At 43.5% G+C, this 13,218-nt stretch overlaps 1 protein-coding gene across 1 annotated transcript in view; it reads left to right on the forward strand.

Annotated features, from left to right (window-relative positions):
- LOC112070320 (neurexin-3b-beta-like) overlaps nucleotides 1-3,557 on the forward strand; it is a gene marked incomplete at its 3' end in the record, with an annotated part of 33,624 nt that extends 30,067 nt beyond the window's left edge. Inside the window, exons 3-5 of the mRNA XM_070438916.1 lie at nucleotides 1,134-1,223; nucleotides 3,088-3,197; nucleotides 3,357-3,557. Of these exons, the coding sequence (XP_070295017.1) occupies nucleotides 1,134-1,223; nucleotides 3,088-3,197; nucleotides 3,357-3,557 (401 nt within the window). The remainder of the gene's footprint in view (nucleotides 1-1,133; nucleotides 1,224-3,087; nucleotides 3,198-3,356) is intronic.
- Between the last annotated feature and the right edge of the window lie 9,661 nt (nucleotides 3,558-13,218).

The raw sequence follows: 13,218 nt of genomic DNA on the forward strand, positions 1-13,218 counted from the left end.
TTTTTTAACAGAGAGACTCACACTATGCCCGTAATACCCACACACACACACACACACACACACACCACACACACACACACACACACACACACACACACACAACACACACACACACACACACACACACCACACACACACACACACACACACACACACACAGACACACACACACACACACACACACACACAGACACAGCCACCGACACAGACCACCCACTACATCAAAACACAGAACACCACACTACAATCATAATCACACACACCCATGCGCACCACGCACATACAGACAGACACACAGACACACTCCTACTCCTACACCACCTGGTAATAACGTCCTCTGTCATCAGGGGACTTTTCTCCCAACAGGTTTGCAGCTCCGCAAATTACCTGTTTTATTTCACTCCTTCGCTACCTATTTCCCCTCTTTCAATCCAAAATAGTTGTTAAACTGACTTGTTCCTTGGCCGCTTGAAATGTAAGAGCAGGGTTATGTATCAAATGGAACCCTTTTATCTATATAGTGCACTACTTTTGCACTTTTGTGTAAAAAGTAGTGCACTATATAGGGAATAGGGTGCCATTGGGGACACCGTTCAAGTGTTCAGGTGTTGTCCAGTGGGATAAGTGATTCAAAATCACGTCTGATATATCTGTTCCTGAGTAGGGCTGTTCAGACATGCAAACCTATTTAACATACTGATCTTTTTCCCTTCACAGCTGTTGAGGTTTAATGAATTCAGGTTTTATGTAGATTGAAATGTAGAATGTATTGTTCAACACAAATGAATGCACAGACGATTGAATGATTTTTCCAGGTTCTTTGTGTGTTCTGTTCTCAAGGACGTGGGCTTACAGGATTGTTGTCTATGTTTATTTGTTTATTTATTTGAAACCAAGCGTTGCTCAAGTAGACCATTGACTGTCCAATATTCTCAAAAATCCTATTTTACCAAGTTTTCTAAATTAAACAACTAAATATTTATGTTGAAATTCCGCATAACAATTTTTTACTTTTCATTATAAACAAGGCTAAACCATTTTTCTAAATCGGTGTCTAAATGTGAATGATGATTGTTTGACAGTTGCTTTTGCCGACTGTTTTAAGTTTTTCTCTAAACTTTCAAACTTTAAAGGACCAAGCGATGTTGAGCGCTATCAAATGGGTAATAAGAAAATCCCATTCAATTATAAGAGGCCGGTAGAAGATTGGCTGCAGGAGAAAGGTAAACCTTTTTTACCAGATCTTGTAGAATATTCTGGAATGTTTTTGTTTTCTTGTCATGTCATTGGCTTGTTTCCCCTCAAACCTTCTAGAATGGATCCACAACAATTCCTTGTTAAACCCATTAAACCATAATTAAACTAAACTTCCTGTCAATTGTATTTTGTTTGTTTTTCCCTTTTTTTTGCCATTCCCTTTTTGTCATCATGTTTAAATTCAGTTAGAATTTGGAATCATTGAAGCTGACCAGTTATTAAAGGGACTGGTGTAATCCACAAACAATACATGATCAAATCTAATGTCTTACAACCAATAGTTGTACACAAATCTCCCTGCTAAAAGCTCCAATAATATTTGTGGACAAACTTAACAGAGAGTGTATATTTGTTTGAGTTGGAGCTGTAAACTAACTTCCAGGCTCCATTTTGAGGTGTTATTCCTAGGACAGTGGTTTGACACATCCAACCGAAGCATTCCTCTTGTTTTGCTGACAGCAATATACAGTAATTGGGACCTATTGTTCTAACTCAAATAAGCCTGCCCTGAAATAGARTGCAATGAAATAGAACTTTTGGAATGAAATGGACTGCTTTCATTCCACACAGTTCATTGTCTAGTCGCTACCTCACTAATGTTTATTACAATGGAGAGGTGTAATGGAGAATTGTGCTCCCGGTATATTCTGCTTCTTACTCATTTTCCTGCTTGACATAATATCATTATAAACTACATTTAAAGTTCATTGCCTAAACTTGCTAAGATGATTATAAAGTCCCTTTAACAACGTCTAAAAACACAAAGCAGTTTCTGCTCCTATTAGCATGTACTACATGCATGGATCAACATAATATGTATTTTTATGTTACAATGATATGAGATTTATTTCCCTTTTCATTTCATGCCCAGTGTATTGTAATTGTGAATGTGACAAATGCAATGAGCCTGCAGTGCTGTGTGTGTGTTATGGACATTTGATTTCCAATTAGGATTCCCCCTTTATTCCGAGTGTTATTTGTACATTTCATTTCAGAACTAATGCATGAGCAATGTGTTTTGACTGCGATGGTTTAACTCCCGTTTAATGAAGTTTACGGTGGATTTCACGACATGTACGACAGTCTATTAGTTGCGTTTTATCACATGATGTGGCAATACAAAGGTCTTACTCGTTTTCTTTTAAATAATTGAACTGCGTGATTATATTGCGTTGTTCAGGGGATTACAAATGCAGTGAATATTTCTGTTTTCATGTGTCAAATATCTTTTACAAATACACTTAACTGACCTTACTTTCAGTTGTTTATTTATAAACAGATCTGGGTTCAAATAGATGTATATTTGAGTATCTGGTATTTAATATACTTTTTATTTGTGTATTTGTGTTTTTTTTAAAGAGGTAGCTGTATTTGAGTATTTTAATGGTTATTTGTAAAAATAAATAAATAAGAAAGTATACCAAATTGTATTTGAGAGTATTTTTTAAATACTTATTTCAAATACTGTTTTCAAATACATGGGTTAAGCGCATGGGAGTGTATTTGAGTATTTTCCAATACTTTCCAAGTGTATTTCCAAATACCTTAAAATATTCAAGTGATATATTTTAAATAGTATTTGAACCCAGGTCTGATACAGACACAATTAAAACATCGACACGTTAAATATGCATCAGTCGAGATGCATTGACACATCACACCTTTACGCACATTAACTTCCAGCGCTTGTCCCCAGATGAGCATTATAAAAGCAGTAAAACCAACATATGGGACAATATGAGTGTAGACTACTTAAACGAATCAAGTTCAACCAATTTAAGTGCATTGTAATGGTGTTCTCCCTGCTGTCCCCCTCCCATCTCCTCTCAGGCCGGCAGCTCACCATCTTCAACACCCAGGCGGCCATCTCTATAGGCGGTAATGACTGTAAACGTCCCTACCAGGGACAGCTGTCTGGCCTCTACTACAACGGACTAAAGGTATGATTCATTGACTGATTTGATAAATAAAAGTCGAAAGAAATCCACTCCAGCTGAAAATGCCGTAATGGGTGGACTGGCAGCCATTTTGAGTGTACACATATAATTAAAGCAGGAAGTAAAATCTAATTCTAATTCTTTAGTTAATCCTATTCTAAGGTCCTCAACATGGCCGCCGAAGGTCACGCCAACATCAAGGTGAACGGGAGCGTCCGATTGGTGGGTGACATGCCCACCAGTAGGGGCGCTGCCCGCACCACCACCTCTGTGCCACCTGAGATGTCCACCACCTTCATAGAGACCACTACGACTCTGTCTACGACCACCACGAGGAAACAGCGCTCCCCACCCACCATTCAGGTATGGGTAGGGGAAGATGGGGGGGAAAGGTCATTGATCAGGGAGGGAGGAAATGGACGTGTGTGTGTGAAAGGTTAGTGGAGGGAAATGTGTGATGTTACATCATGTTACCTGTTGGACACACAGTGCATTCGGAAAGTATTCTGACCCCTTTACTTTTTCCACATTTTGTTACATTACAGCCTTATTCTAAAATGTATAGATTTTTGTCCCCTCAATCTACACACAATACCCCATAATGATAAAGTGAAAACAGTTTTTTAGAAATGTTTGAAAATTTATTAAATATAAAAACCTAAACACCTTATTTTAAATGTATTGTTTTTTTATTTCACCTTTATTTAACCAGGTAGGCCAGTTGAGAAGTTCTCGTTTACAACTGCAACCTGGCCAAGATAAAGCAAAGCAGTGTGACACAAACAGCAACACAGAGTTACACATGGAATAAACAGAAATACAGTCAATAACACAATAGAAAAGTCTATATACAGTGTGTGCAAATGAAGTAAGATTAAAATTTTGCAAATAAACACTGGAGTGATAGATGTGCAGAAGATGAATGTGCAAGTAGAGATACTGGGGTGCAAAAAATAAATAACAGTATGTGGATGAGGTAGATGGATGGGCTATTTACAGATGGGCTATGTACAGGTGCAATGGTCTGTATGCTGCTCTGATAGCTGATGCTTAAAGTTAGTGAGGGAGATACGAGTCTCTAGCTTCAGTGACTTTTGCAATTCATTCCAGTCATTGGCAGCAGAGAACTGGAAGGAAAGGCGGCTTTGGGGGTGACCAGTGAAATATACCTGCTGGAGCGCCTGCATAGGTGGGTTCTGCTATGGTGACCAGTGAGCTGAGATAAGGCAGGGCTTTACCTAGCAAGGACTTATAGATGACCTGGAGCCAGTGGGTTTGGCGACGAATATAATACGAGGGCCAGCCAACCAGAGAACACAGGGCGCAGTGGTGAGTAACATATGGGGCTTTCGTGACGATGGCATGGCACTGTGATAGACTGCATCCAATTTGCTGGGTAGAGTGTTGGAGGCTATTTTGTAAATGACATCGTCGAAGTCAAGGATCGGTAGGATAGTCAGTTTTACGAGGGTATGTTTGGCAGCATGAGTGAAGGATGCTTTGTTGCGAAATAGGAAGCCGATTCTAGATTTAATTTTGGATTGGAAATGCTTAATATGAGTCTGGATGGAGAGTTTACAGTCTAACCAGACACCTAGGTATTTGTAGTTGTCCACATATTCTAAGTCAGAACCGTCCAGAGTAGTGATGCTAGGCGGGCGTGCAGGTGCGGGCAGCGATCGGTTGAATAGCATGCATTTAGTTTTACTTGCATTTAAGAGCAGTTGGAGGCCACGGAAGGAGAGTTTTATGGCATTGAAGCTCGTCTGGAGGTTAGTTAACACAGCATCCAAAGAAGGGCCAGAAGTATACAAAATGGTGTCGTCTGCGTAGAGGTGGATCAGAGAATCACCAGCAGCGAGAGCGACATCATTGATGCATACAGAGAAAAGAGTCGGCCTGAGAATTTAACCCTGTGGCACCCCCATAGAGACTACCAGAGGTCCGGACAACAGGCCCCCCGATTTGACACACTGAACTCTATCTGAAAAGTAGTTGGTGAATCAGGCGAGGCAGTCATTTGAGAAACCAAGGCTGTTGAGTCTGCCGATAAGAATGCGGTGATTGACAGAGTCGAAAGCCTTGGCCAGGTCGATGTATACGGCTCCACAGTATTATCTTTTGTAGATGGCGATTATGATATCATTTATGACCTTGAGCGTGGCTAAAGTGCACCCATGACCAGCTCGGAAACCAGATTGCATAGCGGAGAAGGTATGGTGGGATTCGAAATGGTCGGTAATCTGTTTGTTGACTTGGCTTTCGAAGACCTTAGAAAGGCAGGGCAGGATGAATATAGGTCTGTTACGGTTTGGGTCTAGAGTGTCTCCCCTTTTGAAGAGGGGGATGACCGAGACAGCTTTCCAATCTTTGGGGATCTCAGACGATACGAAAGAGAGGTTGAACAGGCTAGTAATAGGGGTTGCAACAATTGCTGTGGATAATTTTAGAGAGGGTCCATATTGTCTAGCCCAGCTGATTTGTAGGGGTCCAGATTTGCAGCTCTTTCAGAACATCAGCTGTCTGGATTTGGGTGAAGGAAAAATGGGGGAGGCTTGGGCAAGTTGCTGTGGGGTGTGCAGAGCTGTTGACCGGGGTAGGCGTAGCCAGGTGAAAAGCAAGGCCAGCCGTAGAAAAATGACAACACTTACTTATTTATATAAGTATTCAGACGCTTTTTTTTAAGAGACTTAATTGAGCTCAAGTGTATCCTGTTTCCATTGATCATCCTTGAGATGTTTCTACAACTTGATTGGAGTCCACCTGTGGTAAATGCAATTGATTGGACGTGATTTGGAAAGACACACATGTCTATATGAGGTCCCACAGTTGACAGTGCATGTCAGAGCAAAAAACAAGCCATGAGGTCGAAGGAATTGTCCAAGGAGCTCGGAGATAGCATTGTGTTGAGGCACGTTTATCTGGGGAAGGGTACAAAAAAATGTCTGAAGCATTGAAGGTCTCCAAGAACACAGTGGCCTCCATTATTCTTTAATGGAAGAAGTTTGGAACCACCAAGACTCTTCCTAGAGCTGGCCACCTGGCCAAACTGAGCAATTGGATGAGAAGGGGGGTCAGGGAGGTGACCAAGAGCCCGATGGTCACTCTGACAGAGCTCAACAGTTCCTCTGTGTAGATGGGAGAACCTTCCAGAAGGACAACCATCTCTGCAGCACTCCACTAATCAGGCCTTTATGGTAGAGTGGCCAGACGGAAGCCATTCCTCAGTAAAAGGCACATGACAGCCCGCTTAGAGTTTGCCAAAAGGCACTTAAAGGACTCTCAGACCATGAGAAACAAGATTCTCTGGTCTGATGAAACCAAGATTGAACTCTTTGGCCTAAATTCCAAGCGACATGTCTGGAGGAAACCTGGCACCACCCCTAAAGTGAAGCGTGGTGGTGGCAGCATCATGCTGTTGGGATGTTTTTCAATGTCAGGGACTGGAAGACTAGTCAGGATCGAGGGAAAGATGAACAGAGTAAAGTACAGAGAGCTCCTTCATGAAAACCTGCTCCAGAGCGCTCAGGACCTCAGAATGAGGCGATTGTTCACTTTCTAACAGGACAACGACACTAAACACACAGCCAAGACAACGCAGGAGTGTCTTCAGGGCAAGTCTCTGAATGTCCTTGAGTGGCCCAGCCAGATCACAGACTTGAACCTAATCGAACATCTCTGGAGAGACCTGAAAATAGCTGAGCAGCAACGCTTCCCATCCAACCTGACAGAGCTTGAGAGGATCTGCAGAGAAAAATGGGAGAAACTCCCCAAATACAGGTGTGCCAAGCTTGTAGCATCATACCCCAAAAGACGCAAGAAAGGCTGTAATCACTTTGTTGAAGCTCAACAAAGTACTGAGTAAAGGGTTAGATTGTGTGCATGTGCATACAAAAAAAACTGTTTTTGCTTTGTCATTATGGGGTATTGTGTGTAGATTGATGAGGATTTTTGAATAAGGCTGTAAGGTAACAAAATGTGGAAAACGTCAAGGGGTCTGAATACTTTCTGAATGTAATGTACTAAGAGGATTAGTATAATTATACCAAGTAGACAGTCAAGTAAGTATTGGCCTCTTGAATGAGGGTTCTAGTTCTGTTTCAATTACCATTGTCCACATGACTACTACTGCTGCCAACCATGCGGCTCATGGTTTAAGCGATTCCTTTATTTGCCAGGTTTGGGGATTTGAGCTCTTCTCCTTGCTTGGTTTATCATGGATTGGATATATGTATCACCATGGCAGAGGATTGGATATCTGTTTCACCATGGCAGAGGGTTGGATATATGTATCACCATGGCAGAGGGTTGGATATATGTATCACCATGGCAGAGGGTTGGATATATGTATCACCGTGGCAGAGGATTGAATTATATGTATCACCATGGCAGATGATTGGATATGTATCACCATGGCAGAGTTGATATATGTTGTCAATGGAAGGTTGGATAATATGTATCACCATGGCAGAGAGATTGGCTATATGTATCACCATGGCAGAGATTGGATATATGTATCACCATGGGAGGATTGGATATATGTATCAGCCATGGCAGAGGATTGGATATTAGTATCACCATGGCACAGGATTGGATTATGTATCACATGGCAGAGGGGTTCATATATGTCATCCATGGCAGAGGGTTGGATAAATGTATCACCATGGCAGCCGAGGAGTTGGTTATATGTATCACCGTGGCAGAGGGTTGGATATATCGTTATCGTCGGCAGAGGGTTGGATATATGTATCACATGGCAGAGGATTGGATATATGTATCACCATGGCAGAGGATTGGATATATGTATCACATGGCAGGGGGTTGATATATGTTTCACCGTGGCAGAGGATTGGATATATGTTTCACCGTGGCAGAGGATTAGATATTAGTTTGCACCGTGGCAGAGGATTGGATACTGTATATGTTTTCACAGTGGCAGAGATTAGATACATGTTTCACAGTGGCAGAGGATTGGAATATATGTATCACCATGGCAGAGGATTGGCTATCTGTTTTCACAGTGGGCAGAGGATTGGATATATGTTTCACAGTGGCAGAGGATTAGATACTGTATATGTTTCCAGTGGCAGAGGGTTGGATATATGTATCACCATGGCGAGGGTTGGATATATGTAATCACGTGGCGAGGGGTTTGATATATTTTATAACAAATGGCAGAGAAGATTGGCTATCTGTTTCAACCGTGGCAGGGTTGATATATGTTTCACCAATGGCAGAGGGTTGGAGAATGTTATCACCACCTGGCGAGGATGGGCTATCTTTTTCACCGTGGCAGAGGGTTGGATATATGTTTCACATGGCAGGTTTATGTTTCCATGGCAGAGGGTTGGAGATATGGTTACCAATGGCAGAGGGTGAGATTGTAACATGCGGATTTTCCATCCGCTGGCAGAGGGTTGGGATATATGTTTCACCGTGGCAGAGAGTTGGATATATGTATCACCATGGCAGAGGGTTTGGATATATCTGTTTCAACCGTGGCAGAGGATTCGATACTGTATATGTTTCACAGTGACAGAGGATTCGATACATGTTTCACAGTGGCAGAGGATAGATACATGTTCACAGTGGCAGAGGATTCGATACATGTTTCACAGTGGCAGAGGATTAGATACATGTTTTCACCGTGGCAGAGGATTACGATACATGTTTCACAGTGGCAGAGGATTCGATACATGTTTCACACAGTGGCAGAGGATTCGATACATGTTTCACAGTGCAGAGGATTCGATACATGTTTCACAGTGGGACGAGGATTGGATATATGTTTCACAGTGGCAGAGGATTAGATACATGTTTCACAGTGGCAGAGGGTTGAAACACTTCTCCCGAGTCAGTCCGAAACAGACGTGGTTTCACTTCCTCTTTGCCTCATAACAATTCAACCCATAAACTGGACTTTCCCATTCAATGTAAAGTTCAGAGTGGCGTTCTAGGGTCTCAATATACTGTATATGCCTAGTCTGTCCTGTCAGCTCTGGGGATGGGGATGGGATGGGATGGGGATGGGATGGGATGGGATGGGGATGGGGATGGGGATGGGTCACCAGTCCCCCAAATTGCACGCTATTCCCTTTAAAGCGCACTACTTTTGACCAGGGCTCTGGACTCAAAAGTAGTATGTAGGGAATAGGGTGCCATTCGGGAAACAACCTGGATGTCTCTTCCTGTCCTTTACTGACTCGCTGCCTCCTCTCGGCCCCGCCATGCCATGCAACCCTGTATAACAGAGGGTTTTGTGAAAACGCATTGTTAATGTAAGCCAATGAATGTCTCCGGCTTGCCAAGAAAGTAATCACGCCAAGCGTTGTTTTGACGCTTGGAGGACAGATTGAATTGGCAGTGTTCATACTAACCATAACTCTCCCAACAGCCCCGGAGCAACAGGGCCAACCAACAGGCAATCAATCAATCAAATGTATTAATAAAGCCCTTTTTACATCATTAGATGTCACAAAGTGCTTATACAGAAACGCAGCCTTAAACCCCAAACAGCAAGCAATGCTGATGTAGAAGCACGGTGGCTAGGAAAAACTCCCTAGAAAGGCAGGAACTTAGGAAGAAACCTAGAGAGGATCCAGGCTCTGAGGGGTGGCCAGTCCTCTTCTGGCTGTGCCGGGCGGAGATTATAAGATTACATGGCCATTTAAGGCCAGATTGTTCTTCAAGATGTTCAAACGTTCACAGATGACCAAATAATAATCACAGTGGTTGTAGAGGGTGCAACAGGTCAGTACCTCAGGAGTAAAAGGCAGTTGGCTTTTCATAGCCGAGCTTTCAGTGTTCGAGACAGCAGGTGCGGTATAGAGAGAGAGACGAAAACAGCAGGTCCGGGACAAGGTAGAACGTAGGGTGAACAGGTCAGGGTTCCCCAGCCGCAGGCAGAACAGTTGAACCTGGAGCAGCAGCACGACCAGTTGGACTGGGGACAGCCCGGAGTCATCAGGCCAGGTAATCCGGAGGCATGACCCTAGGGCTCAGGTCCTCCGAGACGGGAGGGAGAATTAGAGGGAGCATACTTAAATTCACACAAGACAGCAGATAAGACAGAAAATGTACACCAGATATAACATGTTACTCCACCTCAGCATTCTTCAGTTGTACCGAAAACTTTGGATGAACTGTCATCAGCATCAAGGACCTCCAATGTCAAGACACTGTTGCTGCCCCATAGTCCATCTGACTGAATGGTACACACACACGCGCACTCACACGCATGCACGCGCATGCACGCGCGTGCGCACGCACACACACACGCATGCACGAGTGTGCCCTGCCTGTATCCCCTGCCTGTCTCACCTGCCTGTATCCCCTGCCTGTCTCTCCTACCTGTCTCTCCTGCCTGTATCCCCTGCCTGTCTCTCCTGCCTGTTTCACCTGCCTGTCTCACCTGCCTGTCTCACCTGCCTGTCTCACCTGCCTGTCTCCCCTGCCTGTCTCTGCTGCCTGTCTCTGCTGCCTGTCTCCCCTGCCTGCCTGCTGGATCAACAAGGTCACCGTGGAAGATAGGACACCCAGTATTATTATGGAGAAATATAGTGTATTATATCACAGACTATCACAAGGCTGTCCGTATCACAACAACAGGTCATAAACGGCGTCTTTATGAGACCATATCTTCTCAAGGTAGAATACTGGTATATTTTGGTGACTCTGATACCAAGCATACAAATGAACAAATGTGCCTAGCATACCAGGTTGATTTTAATGCATATTGGCCAGACTGATCTCCATAGGCATGGGGTATCTTACTGTAGTCTGTCTCTAACTATCTCTAACGTCTGGAGGAGCTCCCAATAAGTTGTTTTCTTGCTTTTCTCTTGACCATTTCAAGTAACTCTTCAAGTCCAAGGGCTGTAGCCATTTTGATTTACACTGTTGTGTCACAGTGTTGTGAATTCATTTTCTGGGGCTGTGGTTTACAGATCCCTGGTTGACTGTAAACTATGTGGCGTGAGAGCTACTGTAAGAGACATGAGATGAGGAGAGAACCTCTAGAGGTTGGCAGTTGGCACATTGTGATGTTGTGGTACTGCAGAAGCTTGCAAGGCCCCTGGCTGTGAGTATGTGTGAGATCGAGAAAGACAGAGAGAGAGAAAGACAGAAAGAGAAGATAAATAAAATGGGAGAGACTGAATTGGGGCTATTTTGGTCAGTCTTTCTGACACGCTCTGGCATGACTTGCCATCTAGGTCCCACGAGGTGTTGGATCGCATTTCATCTGTGGATCAACGCAACTGCAGAAAGAGACTGAGAGAGAGGGGTGTGTGTGCTTTGTGTAGATAGATGCTTGGGCTGCCTGCTTGTTTGTTCGAATGTCTGGATTGGTTGAATGTTCATTGAGAATATACAGAAGGGTGTGCATAGAAAAAGGTTAGTTTTTCGACTCTTACACGTCTCGAAGACGCTTTTGTGAATTTATAGTGTAAAGTTGTTTGTGTGTGTGTGTTTGTTGTGTGTGTGTGTGTGTGTAGTGTGCGCGTGCGGCGTGCGGTGCGTTGCGTGTGTGCCACACAGGGTAACAGGGATTACAAAAACAGTAACTGTAATGTGTTACAGCAAAAAATACTGTAATCAGATTAAAGATACTTTTGAAAACTAGATGATTACTTGGAGGATTACTTTTAAATTCAAAAAGTATGTTTGAGGGAAAATAGTTTTTTGACACTTTTCTGTTTTCTCAATGACATTCAATTCAGCATTGAAAAAGAGGCGCAAGTTTAAGTTTGTTCCACCTGAGCGAGTCTGACCACAAGTCAGAGACCACTATGATGACACACCAAATGTGTTTGATGGATCGCAGAAAAGAGCAGGAATTGGCTTTTGTAGGCTACAGTCCGAGCTATGTCTTCCAATGGTACGACTGCTGTCGGCATTCAAAGATGATCCAACTTGAATAAATGCTTGGAGGTAAGAATGACATCATTGGTGTAGTCTACGCCGATACGGATATCACTTATTATTGATATCTACATAGCGCATTGATGTGAATCACACTGCTGCTCTCTCGTTTAGCTATTTGCACCTTACGGATTGTGGTTTTTGTGGATGGCTGTTCACAAATCTAAATGTGTAGTTGAACCAATAATAGTTGAATTCAAGAAGTTTAAGCTTCCTATCAATCAATTTTTTGAAACCAGTGGACAGCCAGTGAAAAATGCGCTCTTTCAACAGCTGCATAGTGCGGATCCCAGCCTATGGAATAAAAGTGGAGCTTTTATAAACTCAGCAAAAAAAGAAGCGTCCTCTCACTGTCAAGTGCGTTTATTTTCAGCTAACTTAACATGTGTAAATATTGGTATGAACATAACAAGATTCAACAACAGATACATAAGCTGAACAAGTTCCACAGATGTGACTAAAATAAATGTAATAATGTGTCCCTGAACAAAGGGGGGGGGGGGGGGGGAATCTAAAGTAACAGTCAGTACTTGGTGTGTCCACCAGCTGCATTAAGTACTGACGTGCATCTCCTCCTCATTGACTGCACCAGATTTGCCAGTTCTTGCTGTGAGATGTTACCCCACTCTTCCACCAAGGCACCTGCAAGTTCCCGGACATTTCTGGAGGAATGGCCCTAGCCCTCACCCTCCGATCCAACAGGTCCAGACGTGCTCAATGGGATTGAGACCCCGGCTCTTCGCTGGCCATGGCAGAACACTGACATTCCTGTCTTGCAGGAAATCACGCACAGAACGAGCAGTATGGCTGGTGGCATTGTCCTGCTGGAGGGTCATGTCAGGATGAGCCTGCAGGAAGGGTACCACACGAGGAGGAGGATGTCTTCCCTGTACGCACAGAGTTGAGAATGCCTGCAATGACAACAAGCTCAGTCCGATGATGCTGTGACACACCGCCAGACCTGACGGACCCTCCACCTCCAAATCGATCCCGCTCCAGAGTACAGGCCTCGGTGTAACGCTCATTCCTTCGACGATAAACGCGAATCCGACCATCACCCCTGTTGAGAGAGTAGGGCAGAGTAGGGCTAACAGAGTAGGGC

This window comes from Salvelinus sp. IW2-2015, unplaced genomic scaffold (genome assembly GCF_002910315.2).
Source record: "Salvelinus sp. IW2-2015 unplaced genomic scaffold, ASM291031v2 Un_scaffold1289, whole genome shotgun sequence".
Lineage (NCBI taxonomy): Eukaryota > Metazoa > Chordata > Actinopteri > Salmoniformes > Salmonidae > Salvelinus > Salvelinus sp. IW2-2015.